The sequence below is a fragment of the Periophthalmus magnuspinnatus genome, chromosome 15 (assembly GCF_009829125.3).
Source record: "Periophthalmus magnuspinnatus isolate fPerMag1 chromosome 15, fPerMag1.2.pri, whole genome shotgun sequence".
NCBI lineage: Eukaryota > Metazoa > Chordata > Actinopteri > Gobiiformes > Gobiidae > Periophthalmus > Periophthalmus magnuspinnatus.
The window spans coordinates 10,133,042-10,150,977 of NC_047140.1; the positions used below are offsets into that span (position 1 = coordinate 10,133,042).

Consider the following 17,936-nt stretch of genomic DNA (forward strand, 5'->3'; position numbering starts at 1 on the left):
GTAGGTTAAGGCTCTGGCAACACTTGTTCACTTGTTCATAAAATATTTCTGATTAATTTTGTTTTTCCATAATCAGTATTGTCTCCTCAAAGAAGCTAATTCTCTGCAGATCCAAATAGAGAGAAAAAAAACAAGCAAATATCCTTTCTGGATAGGTAGCAAACCTGGAGCAGTACACTCGGCTGTGGTTGCAGATAATGAAAGGAAACACAGTGAGCAGGACACCAACTCTGCAGAGGGACCGTCAGAGAGGATCCAACTTTACTGTAACAACATCGAGGCATCAAGGTCTTCTGTAAATTTATTTTCATCGATTCTTTTTAAGATCAAGGTTTAGTTTGTTTTCATACCTGACAGTTTGGACTGCTCACTAGTGCCTCAGAGTGGTCACATGATGTTGCTGTGATGTGTCCGGTCAGCTGATTTAAACAGGTTTTGGTGCTGTCTCCCTACTGGTGGAGGCAGGACGACTACATCAACGCATCTGCAATCCGACTTCTTCAGGACAGTACCCAGGTGTGTGAGTAAAAAGGCCACTCGTCCTTGTCTCAAATCTGTGTAAATCAGCTGACCAGACACATAGCAACCTCACGTGACCACTCTGAGGACGAGTGCTAGTGAGCAGTCCAAATTGTCAAACATGAAAACAACCTAAACCTTGGTCTGGAAAAATAATCTTTTAAAAAAACATTGAGGCATGCCACCCCTTACCCAACAAAGCCTCCAGTGAGCTTTACCAACAGGAACAGAAAGACAGAGCTGCCACTCAAGTATTCATAAACACCTAACAAATGCAATGGTGACATTGCTAGAACAAACAAAACAACAAAATGCCAAAGGTATCAAATAAACTTTTGGGAGCTTTCTCTATAGCATTGTTTCCTCATCAAAAGCATGCTTGAAGAGATTTTAGATGTCATCTATGTATCTATGATGATTCTGTCCAAAGCTCCGCCCACAAGCCTACGTCACCCATGCTCCCATACGACAAGTCTCCATAAATAAACAAAAACATGATACAAAAGTCTACCTGATGTGATGTGCAGTAGTTTCATTTATGGGATGCACACTAATTGTGTTGTGATGGTGCTCTGACGGGGGAGTGACTTAACACAAAGAGCAAAGGAAGGTGAGATTCAGCGCATCACTGAAACTTAATAAAACTTAATAAAATAATTTAATCCCCAGTTTATAACAAAGCAGTAACACTGCATAAGCGCAGCATACACACACAAATCACTTTTCCAGTAGTGTGATACGTGTGTAACATAAGTGTGTCCAATGGCAAAAATATGCCACACAGCGCTCGGATTTTTCAGATTTTTCAGCATCAACGTTCCCTGGCATTTTAGCAGGAAAAACAGGAAGTAAGCGCACTGTCAAAATAAACTTCAAAAACTGTCAAAATAAGTTTCTAAAAACACTACAGTTGAGCTGAATCCAGGAGCTCGGGGAATGACTCGTGATGGACTGAAAAGTTTATAGTTGTGAGATGTGCTGACACTTTCTGATGCCCCTGTTGTAAACTGATGCTTTTAAAAATACTGCTATGCAGCATTGCCTACGTTATGTGTCGCTGGGTAATATGTTGTTTTAGGCGAATATAGAATTTTCAAAAACAATAAATGCCCCACTATCCCATAGAAGTAAAATACCCCCTCTTTAAGTTGAACAGGACACCAGAGGAGGCAGAAGTACTGCTCATCGGGAAAACTGAAGATCTGGACAAGTTTCAGTAACACAAAACATCAGATAAACTAAACACACAATGTGACTAAACACACACTATGACTGACTGAAACAGATTCATCTGGAGACACAACGTACAAAACTGACTTTTTAGACAACAACTTTTACAATACAATGAGGCTGTGCCAGTAATAAACTGTCTATTCTCCATATCAATGTATCAATCTATGCCAATTTCAACAATAAAAAGGATTATCTGCAGCAATTTCAACGGAGCCGGAAGTGCACCCATGATCACTTCCTATTTGGAACGCGGCGGCTAGCAGGTTAGCTATGTGCATTGATACATACAGTCTATGGTGTGGACTTTGGCCTGGATGGTTACAACCAAAAGATTCCACACGGTATAGACGAATAAGAACAGAAGAATCGATCAAGAGTCAAAAAAATATCTGAATATGCAGCACTGAGAATGTGTTTATAGGTCACAAGCACCTGCAAAAAAATATAAACCAGGTTGAGGATTTATAAATAAATTGGTATATATTTAAAGAATTAGCAAGTCTAGATCTTCAATATATCATTCCATGTCATTTTGGTGACTACACAAGGCTGCTGAATCCTATCAATGATTAAGAAAATGAAACTGGAGAACGAAGTAAGTAGAGAGCAGCAGTGGCAGTGAAAATGGTGGTTGATATATGGCAGCTTGAAAATAAGTGATTTAAGAATGCTTAAAAACTATAAGATGGTTAAAAGCTGAATTCTTTATAATGAGGTGATCAGTGGAGTCACACTGTGAACCAGACTGTGCATTTTACAGTGTATAACTATAACACCTTTTCTAATGTCTTTATGAGTCACTACCCTGCAGTGAATCCAATAAAGTACTTTAAGCAAGTATAAACCAAACATCATGTAGGCAAACGTCCCGGGTCCTGTGTGAAGCCCTTTTATAGAGGCTGCTGTGTGATGTGTGGACACTGAGGTACAGATGCAGCTCCTCTGACACTGAGCTAAGGGGACAGGAATGTGATGGCAACTACGCTTATGCTTCTCTATATGAGATATTCAAGGGGACGTATTCTGCAAAATGAGCTTTTAGCCATGTTATTACAGGGTTCAATCATCACTGGCTTTGTCAAACCTGCCGAGGAAAACTGGACCAAGTGTGAGCTCAGTATGAGCTCTGTCCTATGTCCTTTCCACATGTCACACATGTCCACATGTGCATATGTCCTGTCCATGTTTCAGTATGTCCTGTTCACATGTCCATATTTCCTGTCCACATGTCCTGTCCACGTGTCCACATGTCCTGTCCACGTGTCCACATGTCCTGTTCACGTGTCCACATGTCCTGTCCACGTGTCCACATGTCCTGTCCACGTGTCCACATGTCCTGTTCACGTGTCCACATGTCCTGTTCACATGTCCTCTCCACATGTCCTCTCCACATATCCTGTCCACATGTACACAGTAATAACATTAGAGCTGATGATTGGATTGAGCATACAGGCTCCATCCTGTCCTCATGCATCACACTAACTGTCCTCATGTTATCTCCTGCTGCCGAGGGAACAGGGTGGTTCCAACACAAGGAAAAAGAGAAATCTTCTCCTTCTGTCATTTACACTGACTTATGTAATAATAATAATAATAATAATAATAATAATAATAATAATAATAATAATAATAATAATAATAATAATAATACATTAAAGTCACACAAATCAAAACTTGTTCAGCCCTTGATATGTGTCTGTCCCAGTTTGTTCTCAGTACATCAGATGTGCATTTTTGCAGTCATTAAGAAACAATGGAAATAGAAAAGACATTAAGCTAAAAATATGGCTGTACGTTTACACAATCATGCAACAAATCAAACAAATATTCCAGGTAAATAGACCTTGTTATTATTACAAACATGGAAAGTTAACATAAACTTGTGGCCCTTGCTTTGTATTTTAAAGAGGGGGTATTAAGCAAAATCATTTTATTTTGTTTTTTCAGTTTTCTCCCATGTTACAACGTTCCTCCTTCATGAAAAACATGCCTGAAGAGGTTTTAGATGTCATGCGTGCATGAGTAATCTAGCAATCTCTCGCCCTATTCAAACCCTCATTACAGTTAGCTATATGAGCCGGTACAATGCTCTGCCCACTAGCCTATGTCACTCATGCTCCCACACGATAATTCTCCATGAATATATAAAACCACGATACAAAACTGTACACAGCAACTACACACATATGCTGTGATGTGCAGGGGTTTCATTAGTTGGATGTCTAATCAAAAACAAAACAGTTTTCAACAATTTTAGCATTTTCAAAAAAAACAAAACAATAAAAGGTAACATGGTCATCTAAATATCTCATGTTTTTAGCTGTTAATAAAATAGTCTCTCTTTAATATTGGTTATCAGTATTGGCTCCAAAAAAATCCTTATCAGACCATCTTTAATAAGAAACCTCTAGGCTGAACGATAGAGCACACAGCAGGTCGCAGACAATATGGCCGCCTCACATTTGTCGTAGCTGTCATGTGGAATGCTCCGGAACATGCCGCAGTGTCCTGGCTTATCTTACACTTGTACAGTACACACACATACCGCCAGCATTACTCGCATACACAGATTCTGAGACGACCTCGGAGTCTGCGACAATAATAGACTGACATTTTAAAAACCTCAACACAACCTTCATCTTATTCTATTGCTTGTCATGTTGTGGTGCATCCAAGAGGAGAGGAGGAGAATTTCAGTGACAGGGGGTATTGGGTTTACGCTCAACCTCTGCCTTAGGACTGAAAAGCAGTTCCCATCATCACACTTACTGTAACTATGATACAGCACTACAGTCACTCACTAATCTGGTGAAGTTTGATGAACGCTTTTCAGCCAGTACCAATATCGGTGTCAGGTCAGGTGTCAGCTCTAACCATAAACTGTATAATCAAGTGGACTAAGTGAGTGTGACGTCACCCACAGCGTTCGGCTCCAGTCAAATGAAGCTCATCGAGGCAAGAGCAGGTAAATATAAACATTTTAAGACCAAAATGATGAGTCTGACGGCAGAAGTTACAGAGATAGGGGCCACAGTTTTTTTTATGTAAAGTGAATGTGAGTCGATGGAGTTGGAAGTGCGTCCATGCTCACTCTCTATTTGGAACGCAGCGGCTAGCCCTCTTTGTTTCTGTGGTCTGTGCTTTTTGTCGCACATTTAAAAATCTTGCATTGTGTGGTGGGTTTATCAGCTTTGACAATAAAGGACACAGCGTTTACAGTAAGTGTCTTTATAATGCTTAGAGATGCACCAATCCAGCTTTTTCAGCTCCAATATATTGATACTTTGAAAATGGCTCCTATTCCCTTAAAGAACAGTTTTAAGAATTATTGCACAAGAAATACAATAGTGTTAAGTAACTGTTATTTCTCCTTCACATTACAACTGAACAGCTTTGTGTGAAGAACAATTCAGATATTATGAGACTTCTAGGCCAAAATCAGCCTGTAAATTGTCTTATTACGTCTTATGAAAGGCCCAACCAGCATATCGATACTTAACCAATATTACAGAATACGATACGATACCTGATCCAGCTAATTTTGCAGTATCGGTGGCGACGTTTGGTATCAGTTTTAGTGCATCTCTAAACTCTTCTAAAAATTCAGGCAGATCAGATTGGTTATAATTATTTATTAATGTATTATTATCATTATTATTATTATTATTATTATTATTATTATTATTATTATTATTATTATCTCACAAAAAAAATCACAAAACAAGTCAAATGACAATGGGTTGAACACACAGGGACAGACACACATTCACAGTAACCCAACAAGCCAAATCCAACACCTTTCTTCTCTCTATGGCTTTTATCATTTGTTGTTGTAAATCAAAGTGTATCTAGGATGAAGCCTCCCTCTTTGCACAGCTAAACACATGCAAATACAAAAGCCATGTGCCCAATAGTTTCATAAACAGGGCCACAAAGCATGTATTATAGATGAGGATTATTAATTGGACCCACCCTCTGGACTTCTTCTCATTGAGCTATCCGCCCCGCCCAAGCCTACACTCTCATCATCACCTAAGCAACGGGACAAACTGTTTCTGGGGCTATGTGAAAAACTGCTCGGACTGAAGGCTGTAGGAGATGATATACGCATGAGGAAAAGTAGACAATGCATTCCAGCAAATTCCAGTTACTAGAAATTATCAGGAATACTCTTCTAAACTTCAGTATACCGAGATATTTCTCAAAGGAATAATTAAGTTAAGAAAGAAGAAGTTAAGAAATTACTGTTTGTAAATGAAGATGCTAATGTTGATGTACACCAAGCACTGTGACTAACTGCCCCATTCTTTTATGACGGAACCCGTTGTGCTCTGTATTGACTGTCAGTGACACCCATACACTGCCTGGCCAAAAAAAAAAGTTGCTACCTGGATTTAACTAAGCAAATAGATACGAGCCTCCTGCAGTTGGTCAGGTCTAGGTTCAGCAACAGTCTGTGCTAAAAGAATGAGGTCAGCTGACACCTGAATATACTGAATGACCAGGTTATTCCATCAATGGATTTTTTGTTCCCTGATGACACAGGCATATTCCACGATGACAATGCCAGGATTCATCGGGCTCAAATTGTGACGGGGTGGTTCAGGAGCATGACACATCATTTTCACACAGAGTCCAGACCTTAACCCCATTGAGAATCTTTGGGATGTGCTGGAGAAGCTTTGTGCAGCGTCAGACTCAACCATCATCAATGCAACATCTTGGTGAAAAATTAATGCAACACTGGATGGAAATAAATCTTGTGACATTGCAGAAGCGAATCGAAACAATGCATGCTGTAGTCAAAGCTAAAGGCCGGTCCAACCAAATATTAGAGTGTGTGACCAAGTGGTTAAACTGTATTAATGCTATAGACATGTTTTACCAACAAGCTAATGGACGCTGCCTCTTTAGCACTGATGTTGATAAAGACAACACAGTACAGCGCTGGACAAACAAATTGTACCAGAGGTAGCTTTAGGCTAATTTACAGAGCAACACACAAACATCTGACAAAACACAGAGACAAACTGAAACACAAAGGGTATACATGCTTTAAAAGACACAGATGCAGAGACACACACACAGAGATACTCATGCACACACACAGAGACACACACGGACACACACAGAGACATGCATACATACAGAGACGTACACGAGACACGCACACACACAAAGACAAAGAGAAACACGCACAGACACACACAGACACATGCACGTAGAGACACAAACACAGATACACACAGAGACACTGACACACACACAGATACACACCCACAGACATACACACACAGATGCACACACACAGAGACAGACAGAGACACACACACAGAGCCACACACACACTGAGACACATACACCGAGACACACACACAGAGACACACAGACAGAGCCAAAACCATTGGAGTGTAGAACCTAAAGAAAAAAGTCTATGACTTTCCAGACTTAGAAGATTATTTTTGGCCGAGATGTTACAGTGATGGTGCATTAGAGACTTGTTCATGCTCTGAGTCTACTGTAGGACTATCAGCAAAGTTGAATGACATGATGCTAATGTCTTACGTTATGTTTGGGATGTATTTTAATGAGTATAGATAATAAACCTACAATCTCTTGTTTGACAACATAAAAAGACAAAGAAAATGACACAACATTGTTCTTTGCCCGAGATCGTTCCCACTAGCGTTAGCAACAGGTTCGATTGACAGCGTTGCCAAGCGTCCGCTCCGTGTTAAACCGGAAGTGCAGACGGGAAGGAGCATTACCTTCAACAGCTTTGCTCTGGATTCGCTCTTTGGTTGTTATGGTACTTGAGGTCGGAATTCCAAATATGGAACTCTGCTCCAAATTGGCCTCTATAACTGCTCTAACCCCCATGAGCTTCATTTGACTGGAGCCGAACTCTACGGGTGACATAACGCTCCATCTCACTCTCAGTCCACTTCTTTATACAGTCTATGGATAAGACACAGATGACATAATGAAAACCCTTGACAGAAGACAACACCCATCAACACGTGCTCATTCAAGCAAGTTCAGCCAGAAGAAAAAAAACACAGATAAAAGAGGGAGAGAGAAGAGAAGGAAGGTTTATTTTTAGTTTAGAATATAATTTAATACAGTTGTAGTATTAGTACAGTTTAACTTATAGAAAGAACTGAGAAGGACTAAACAATGGGCCATAGACTACAAAGCAGAACTTGACTCAGACATCTATGCCATAGTTTGGGAAGCACTGATCTAAAGAGAGACTGATGAAGAGAGATGGATAAGGAAGAGTGTGCGGCCTGTTGGGGTATGGGATGTTTGTGTGCGTTCTATGTGTATGTATTACCCTGGGTGGTACCCTCTACAGCACCCTTAGGTGTACCCCTAAGCTTGAACGTTTAGAATCACCCCTGACTATCTCTGTGGCAATACAAACTGGTTACATAGACTATAAGTGGGACGTTCTGTCAAAAACTCCTGCGCTCCTTTTTTTTCAGTTCCCCCCACAGCCAAACTAAGGTTAAAGAATGAAAGAGTTACTTTAAAATCGATTACACTTTGTCTTCCAGCCACTAAGTATCCAGCCTTTTCAGCTCCGATACTGCCTTTGATACTATGGTTTTAAGTATGTGTTGATACCTGATATTACCTGATACGAGTGCAGAGACTGAAAACAGCATTAATTTAATAAGACAAAACTGATCCAAAGGTAGGTTAGGTAGCTGTTATTTATAATGACAGAACAAATTTGTAAAAATAAAACATTATGAGACTTTCGGGCCAACTACAACCAGTTAATAGTCTTATTTCATTGATATTACATGTATTAATTTATCATCATCACCAAATACATCAGTTACTCTAAAAATCCACAGGTTCACTGAGACGTGTCACCGGCTGTTTTAATTGTCAGATCTCTCTTGTGCTGCAAAAACACACCACAAATCAGATCTATTTATTAGGGATGGGCGATATATCGGTTTCAGTGCTTTTAGCGGTCCATATTAATACAAATCTGTCAATATCAGTATCAGCAGATATCGATATTTAATACTATTTTTTTGCTTTGCCTATTCTGTTTGTGCCCATGTGTCAGTCCCAGTTTGTCCTCATCACATTTGAACAGACTCATGAGGAACATAAAAGTGAAATCCCTACTCATTATTAGGTTATTGATTAGGTGATCTGATTTGTGCTGGCCTTGAAAATGTGCACTCTGTCCTTAACTGCCAGGATCTATTCATTACACACATTTGTCAGTCTCTCAGTGGTAATAACACAGGGCGGCACTGTTTGAATGACTCTACAAATTCCCACAGCTCTCCTAAATAGAAGTGCGTTTGAACGGCTCCTTCACGCCTCTGTTCAGGGCAAGTTCAAACACAACACTGGCTCCACAGGCTGATGATCAGATCACACATTCCTCACACGTTTGTCACCATTAGACACTAGGGTTGTCAAAAGTATAAAAAAAATCCGACACTAATCGATACTAAAACTAGTATCGAAACTAGATACTCATTTGATCAGGTATGAATACTAAAAAAGTCCCATTGACAGAACAGAAATTAACCTTTCCTGAAGTCTAGTCACTAATACAAATGATCAGGTTCAACATTGGTGCTTTTACCTTTTGGATATTGTATGGTTTAGTTCAATGTAATCAATAGGGAAAACTCTTGGAGTATGACATCAATCCACCAATTATTCTATTTTTCTTTACAGTACGTGTAGGGGGAGTCCAGAGAAATAAGTGGGCGATGAAACAAACAGTTTTATATAAAAGAAGGGAGCCACAGCGTTCGACTCCAGTCAAATGAAGCTCATCGAGTCTAGGAGTTATAGGGTTGAATTCAGAGCCGAGTTCCATATTTGGAATTCCAACCGCAAGTATCATAGCAACCAAAGATCCAATCCGGAGTGAGGCTGTTGAAGGTAACGCCCTGTCCCGCTCACACCACTGGTTTAGCAGGGAGTGGGAGGTTAGCATGCTCAATCAAACCTGTTGCTAATGGTAACGGGAGCGACCTCTAGGAAAGAAGGCGCCTGATTTATCTATTATTAATGTTCATATCTTGATTTATGGACACAATAGCGAAATAAAAATACTAGGATCATCCACAGTGGGTTGAAGCGAACATTTTAAGACCAAAATGACGAACCTGATAGCAGCAGTTTTAGACAAAGTTTTTCAATACGAAGTGAATTGGAGCCAGAGTCGACGGAGCTGAAGCACGCCTATGATCACTTGTTTGGAACATGGTGACTAGCAGGTTAGCTATGTCCATTTATATATACAGTCTATGGTGTAGTTATACTTTTACAATATGTATTCACTTCACAATATTGAATAGGTCTGGTTCAATATGAAATTCCCATGGTTTAAAATGCATTTTAAGTCCTATTCACACGGGGTTAGTCAGTAAAATTGAAATGACCCCACGGCGTTTGTGTGTTTTGTGTGCATTCATACGGGATTAGACATGTCAGTAATCTACCTGTTTTTACTGACTTTATTCTGGAAATGGCGGACCGCTAAACACTGAAAGAACACAAGAATCTTTTAATTCATTATGTCGCCAATGTTGCTTTTATTTTAAGTTTGTTTTAAGGCTGATGCACCTGTATGCGGTCACATTTATTATGAAACAGCCGTAGTCTCTCTTCTATTAATCCGTTTAAACTGATATAATTTCTCCATCCAAACTTTAAACTCTGCTGTCAGTTGCTACGACAGTGGGGTTGTATTTCCGGGTTTTCACGTTTTTCCTGCAGTTTGTTTTATGTTTTTTTTTACGTTTTACTTTTAGGAAAGACAATAGCTGGATTACAGTATGGTCCATGGCGAATGAATATTATTAATTTAGTTCAATTATCTTTTAACATACCAATTTACAGACATGAACGTTCGCACGGGACTAGAATCACAGATGATGTTTGTAATTCCTACAATTTATCAGAGGACTCAAGGTAAAACAAATGCCGTGTGGATAAGGCTTTTGCTGAATCATTAAATGTAATAATGCTTTAACACTCTAGTCCTGTACTGTGGTTATTCATTGACTTGCCGGAGCTAATTCTCTAGCCACAACTGCCCTGGGGTAGACTGACAGAAGGGGCTGCCAATCTGCCTCCAACCTTCACCAGTCACTCCCTGATACACCACATCCATACAAGGCAAGGTGGGTGAAGTGTCTTGCTCATGGACACCATAGACCTCTAGCTGTGACGTGTTCGGTCGGCTGATTTAAACAGATTTTGGCGCTGTCGTCCTACTGGTGAAGGCAGGACGACAGCGCCTGAAGAAGTCGGACTGCAGATGGCGCTGTCGTCCTGCCTTCAACAAACTAAAAACAATGAAATAAAATAAACTATGTTCTGAAAAAGAAGCTATTACAATAAATAAATGGAAGACCAGATAAACCTCCTTGGACGGCTTTATAGGCCTGTCGCCATAATGTTACCAATTTATCGTTAATATATGTAGGCTGGAACAATATATTTTGGGGGTCAGTATTCATTCTGTGTAAATAGTGGGGAGGTTCTTGACATTCTTTATGTGGTAAAGTCAGATTTGAGCTGTAAAGAGTTGAGTAAGTCATTTCTGCTTTTTATTTGCTGCAGCTCATGCCTTTGAATGAAATTATTTAAAAAGGTCCACAGGGATTATCCAGTTTATTGTTATTGTGTCAGTGGCATAAAGGACAGTATTTACAGTATTATCAGCCATCACAATATTTCTCTGTAGCAATATGTCCTGCTTCAAAATTTGTTATCTGTTTTTTTGTTTTCCTTACGAGAAGTAGAGTTTAAGGACAGGGGGCGCTCTGGGACAGTTCTTCATTTGTTTGTTTTCTATGAACGCTGGTTAATCTGTCAGTTATTGGCCCATGTCCGTTTCACTGTTGGATTTCAAACTGTCTGTTGGTTAAATCTCTGATCTTGTTGAGGCCTAAGAGGCGACTGCTGTTTTGATTTTGGGCTTTACAAAAATAAACTGAACTGAATTATGGTGACAGGTCTAACACTTGAGAAATGATCATGATGATTCTGGTGAAGACGTGTGGACTCTGGTTAACTGGCACGACTGGGGACTAAAAGCTGAAACTGTGTTATAGTGTCATTTGGGGCAGATCACGTTCTCACCAAATTTCAGATTAAACAAAGTGAACCAAATAAAAATAGAGGTGGCGCTATATCACATATTTTCAACACTCATCCATGAAGCTGCCTCAGGGTTCTGTAGGTCGATGTTTTATGTCTGTCTGAAGGAAGGAGCCAACTACACTGAAACTAACACACCCTATTTGTGAGCTTTAAGGACTAGGATGTTTCAGTTTCAGTTTAGTTATGCCACTTGGAAGAGTATTCACTCTAAAAACTTTGTCCAGTTGTCAGAATCAAATTTCTGTTTGCAATGTCTGTTTGGACGACTGAAGGTTTACACAGAGTTTATGTTTATTTATTAAATATGGGACAGTGCACATTGATCAACATGTGTTAGTACAGCATGTAAACGTGCCAGAGTTAGCCATGTAGGCTCATTTTCATCCGTAGTCCCATTGGCAGGTTGATGGCAAGTACGGCTACTACTACAGTGTGTAACCTGAGCAGTCCTTCAGCAGCACTACTCCCTCAGTACTCATTGTGCAGTGTGTGAAAGTGACAACATTGATTTAACTACGTCACTTTGCAAGTTCATGTCCGGACATGAGAGCCCACTTTCTGTTCTCATCATCACCCACGTTTACTGAGCAGGAGAAGATTCTTTAGAATCACTGTTCAACATAAAGATACTGTTATAATTTTGTTCAAATGTTTGTGGTAAGATGTGTAATCTGTGTGGTCTGAACTACAAAACAGACCACACAAAACTACACAAAACTAATTTATAGCTTCCTGTAAATAAAAATATTTTGGTGTAAAAAAAAATTTAATGGTACTGAAACAAAATCACACTACTAAACTATGTAATAACTTTAATTTAAGACACATTCATTCATTCAAAATCCAACTGTTTGCAAGTTCTGAAGCCTATTTGGCACAGTGGCTGGGTGGCTAACACTCTTGCCTCACAGCAAGAAGGTTCTGGGTTTAGACTCTCAAGGTGCCCAGGCCTTTCTGTGTGGAGTTTGCATGTTCTCTCTGTGTCTGGCTGGGTTTTCTCCGGGCACTCCACTTTCTCCCATTCACTCAAAACATGTACAGTTCAGTTAAGGTAGTCCTGACCATGAACTATAGACCCTGAGGCAAATATGTTTTCTGTATTTGACCCATCCTTTAGTGCTGCTGGGGCGGTCAGGTGTAGAGACCCATCTCCAGATCTTGAGCTAGTCTTGGTCAGGACAACCTTAGCTGGAGGATTTGACCTTTTGTCCATGTTTAGGTACATTTCATTGTGAGTGGGTTTCACAGTGAGTGTATGGACTGTGACTCACCCAGCCCTCAAAGTGCCTGCTCCCGCTGTGGAGGATGTCCTCAAACTGGATGATGCAGTTGGCCACAAAGTCGTCGTATCCGATGGGCGCATCATGAAAGACTGCCAGCTCCAGGCTCCGCCCCCCCTGCACCTCTGCCGTGAACTCCTCGTTCCAGACCGGGCTGTTGGTCTTCTGCCTGGTGCTGGTCTGGCCCACGCGGGACTCATCCACGTTGAGGGCCATGTATGTGTCCAGGAGAGGGCTCTGCTGTTTGGGGCCCACAGTGTGACGGAGCGACCAGGCTGTGGGTTTGAGCTTCACAGCCTCGCAGATCTTTATCTTCAGCTGTCCACTGAAGAGCACCATGGCCAAAGAGATGAGCTGGGACAACAAAACACAGGGGTTACTGGAAATGAGTAGGTTTTCCAGGTAATGTTTTGGGGGGATTTTTAAAGAAGTTTCTGAGTTACTGAGTACACCACTAGTCCAGATTGTCCTACTGCTGTATCTGCTTCTTTCAATACTGACTAAAACATAACAGCCCTGCGAGACCGGGCTGAGTGGCCAAAGTAGGACTGCACCGATCCAGGTTTCTCTGCTCCGATACCGATGATGATAAGTGTGGCTTTAAGTATCTGCCCATTTCCGATATCAACCGATACCAGAGACTGAAAATTGAATTTCTTATTCTCATTCTCTTATTCCTTTAGAGCTCAAAGAATATGTGAATTACAGTTTACAACAACTTATTTCAGGGTTAAAAAGTTAAATGGATCCTGTATAAAAGGCTGATATTAAATGTAACTGAAGGGTTACCCTATACGTTTACTTACGTACAAATTTGGCAGTGCATGTTGTATTTGTAATAATGTACATGATAACACAGCAAGAAGAGCAGATTCGCAAACCATCAGCTCAGTCTGTCCACATAGCAACATAAAGACAAACATAATTACAATTATAAGATGTCATTTATTCATTGTACTTAATTTAAAACTTTTTCTCTGTGAGATCAATAGGCCTGTTATAATCCCAAACCTAAATATATAATATGGTCGTATATTAAGGATCATTATTTTATTCTGGGACACCAAAACAAAAAGTGTACGTAGTACACCTTGTGTTCAGAAAGATGGTGACGTGTCATTTTGCTTGTCAAAATATGGAGCAAAGCAAAGCTGAAAGTGTAACACAATATTACTAATAAAATATACTAGTGACACTTTGCAGTGACATCTTGCTGGAGCTGTTTCACATGTATGTCTGTGGTGGAATGTTCAGCAGTTACCATGGTGACATGATGCAACTCAAGAAAAATGCAAAATGGATTTAAAGAGCACATTTTCAGGAGCCTGTGACCAGCACGAGTGTTCATGATCCTGTTTGTTTGATTTTCAACAAAAAGATGAGAGTGACTAACGAAGTTGTGTCCAAACTATGGCCAAATGCGGCCCTCAGAACAATTTTTATTGGCCCTCAGGCCATCTGTTGACCTGGCCCAATTGATCATAATCAGTAATTTTTATGGCAAATTTGAGTATATCTACCTGTATAACCTATTATAACATCACATTGCGTGTAATACAGACCTAATAATAATATTTTAAGCCTTATTTAAAGTATGTTAAATGCACCCATCTGAATTATCCATATATCCACTGTATTGACCATTGGTCTGTGGCCATCCGTGTTGAATATTTTTCAAGATATGGCCCTCGGTGAAAAGAGTTTGGGCACCCCTGGACTAACGGAAAAGCTGTTGGCTAATGCTAGCTAGCTTGTAACTGTAATGTTATATGAGAAAGACTTGTTTAACTTGTTTAGTTCAGCTGAATCAGTTCTTTCTGGTCAGACTGTGTTAAAACAAAGCTCAGATTAAAGTCTAAATTGAGTAACAGAGCTTCAGAGAGAGCAGTGCCTCAGTTAGCATTACACCCTCAGGGCATATTGATCATATCAGAACATGACATGACTTCAAACCAACTGAACCACCATCGCATATGTCACACTACAGTGTAAATTTTGATCACTTATGCACTTATGCTTCTTCAGTTCTGACAGGTTCAAGTACGTCACTGACTATTATCTGTCTGAAGGGAGGAGCCAACTACACTGAAACTAACACATCGTAGTTGTTTACAGTAAGGACTAGGGAGTGTTTGTTTGAGTTTAGCTAGCTCCTTGTCTTAACAAACCTCAGTCAGACCTGAAGAAGCTACTTGAACGATCGGCCAAGATAATAACTGTGATGAGAGGTTGCCGGGTGTGCATTTTTTTATTGTGTGATTTGATATTTTTAAGCTTGTGTGCCGTTTTGAACCAAAAATCTGTGCCATCACTCAAAAAGACTGAAAAATAGGGAAGGGTCTGTGTCAAATGAATCCATAACATAAGGCCAATACTTCAAGTAGATCTACCCTTTTAACCAATCCTACTTTTTAGCAGTGTTGGAAGAAGTACTCATTGTTACTTAAGTAAAAGTATCACATGAAAAAACTGCATAAGTAAAAGTATTAAAGTACCTGTTTAAAATTTTTTTAAAGAGTTAAAAAAAAGGATAAAAATGGAATCAGTTTGACAAAGATTTGTGCTGAATTTTGTTCCTACCTGTTTTTAATGGTATATTTTTGTTTGTTCAAATCATGAATCCTTTAGACTTTTCTGCAGGTCTAAAACAATAATACAAAATACTTTTACTTTCCAGTCCTGTTCAAAAATGAAGTGGAGCAGAGAGTCCAGATACCTGCTCTCAAATGTAGTGAAGTAAAAGTACCCACTGTAACATACGTACAGGTTTTAGTACAGTACTTTGTCACGTTCCACCACTGCTTTATACTTAAGTTTTATGATGATGGGTCATTAATAGAACAGGCCTCCTACTGCAGCCACCCAGGGCAGAAGATGACCTACTCACTTGTGGTTAATTTGAAAACATCAGGCTTGGATCAGCAGCTTCATCCAGTGGCTCTGTGTTCTCCAAACTCCATGAATCCTACTGGCCCATGTCAGTCCAAACCTATTGTGAACTGTCAGCTAGTTTACTGCTTTATATTCCAGAAACAAAGACACGTTATTGCAGTGCAAATATACAGCTGGCATGCCCAGGGAGAAGCCTCTTGCAAGCCCGCAGTAGGTGCTCAGTATCCCGGGTAAATGTTGCAGTCCCCCGGTGCTCTGGATAACCCTCCTGTTGCCCGCTCCTCTCCGCGGTGAACGGTGCTGTTGTGACGGGACTGCTGCGCTCTGGAGGCGGCTGTGGAGGCACTGCAGCGCGGCGTGGTGGAGGTGAGAGTCCGCTGTGAGCCGTCCCCGTCCCAGCGCGCTCAGACGGCGGGCGCGTCCTCTTCGCCTTCCCCTTCTCTTCTCTTCTCTCTCCACGTTTCTGCTGGAGACGCAAAGGACGTCACGTTTGTCGGAGGTTGCGGTTGTGATAGACGGAGTAAAAGCGTGTGCAGTGATGAAGGAAAGTGCGCTGGGGAAGAAGAAAAAAAAGGCTGGGGTCTGGAGCAGTGTGCGCGCGGTGCGGAGGGGCGGAGGAGCAACAGTTCAGATGCTGCTCAGGTAGAGATGCGCAAACCCCGTGACCAGGGATGTGCGGAGGTCAGAAAAGGGGCAAACAAGGACACGGTGATGTCTAATATCGCAATGGTGTTTCAGACAGGCCTGGGCTAAAACAAACAAAAAACCTTCAGAGCACAAACTCCGAGACAGGTAGGGCTCCTAGATACAGACGAATGAATGAATGAATGAATGAATGAATGAATGAATAAATAAATAAATAAATAAATAAATAAATAAATAAATAAATAAATAAATAAATAAATAAATAAATAAATAAATAAATAAATAAATAAATAAATAAATAAATAAATAAATGGAAACTGCTTTGCCTACTTTCTTGAATTTATTCTATTACATGTGTTTTATTGAAAAATTGCCTTCAAAACTTGTAATGTGATTGAATGAGGTGGTCACCTCTCCACAGATCTGGCCTGTAACTTGGCCTTGTGATGTTACGTGCTTGCTGGCATGGAGATAGATACTTTAATGCAATGTAATATAATGCAATGTAAACACAATTTTAAGACTTTTAAGATATTAAGACTGAAAATAATAATTGCTTATAGTCTTATTGCAGTCTGTCTTTAACCTCCTGAGACCCGAGCTCTTGCAGGACGTTATTTGCAAAAACTGTTAAGTGCTTGAACACATACATTTTGTGTAAAAAACAAAATGAGAAACAATTGTGTGTAAAAAAAAATAAATAAAAACAAATAAAAAATAAAATAAATAAGTAAATAAAATAAAAAAAGAAATTAAAATATAATAAAAAATGAAATAAAAAATTATAAAAAGTAATACAAATTTAAAAAAATTAAATAAAAAATTAAATACAAATAAATAAAAATAAATATTCTAAACATGTTCTTCTAAAAAATTGCACTGTGGCCTAACCAACCCAAAATGTGTTGTCCACAGATGAGGACACCAGGTCTCAGGAGGTTAAAGAGTGGGTATTATGCAAAATAGAGTTCAAAGCTGCCTGAAGAGGTTTTAGATGTCTTCCATGCATGTTTGAGTATTTTAGCGACCTCTCCCAGGCTTTTTTCAAACCCTCCTTATGGTTAGCTGTAAGATTCTGTACAAGGCTCCACCCACAAGCCTACATCACCCATGCTCCCACATGACCCCAATTCTCCATAAATATATAAAAACATGATACAAAACTGTACACAGCAACTTGACAAACCTGATGATATGCAGTTGTTTCAT

At 39.9% G+C, this 17,936-nt stretch overlaps 1 protein-coding gene across 1 annotated transcript in view; it reads right to left on the reverse strand.

Moving 5' to 3' along the window:
• The window catches only part of LOC117382348 (protein kinase C epsilon type-like), an 84,391-nt gene extending 67,736 nt beyond the window's left edge, over positions 1-16,655 (reverse strand). Inside the window, exons 1-2 of the mRNA XM_055227439.1 lie at positions 16,078-16,655; positions 13,182-13,544 (exon numbers count right to left, since the gene is read on the reverse strand). Coding sequence (XP_055083414.1) covers positions 13,182-13,529 — 348 coding nt within the window. The 5' untranslated portion in view covers positions 13,530-13,544; positions 16,078-16,655. The remainder of the gene's footprint in view (positions 1-13,181; positions 13,545-16,077) is intronic.
• Between the last annotated feature and the right edge of the window lie 1,281 nt (positions 16,656-17,936).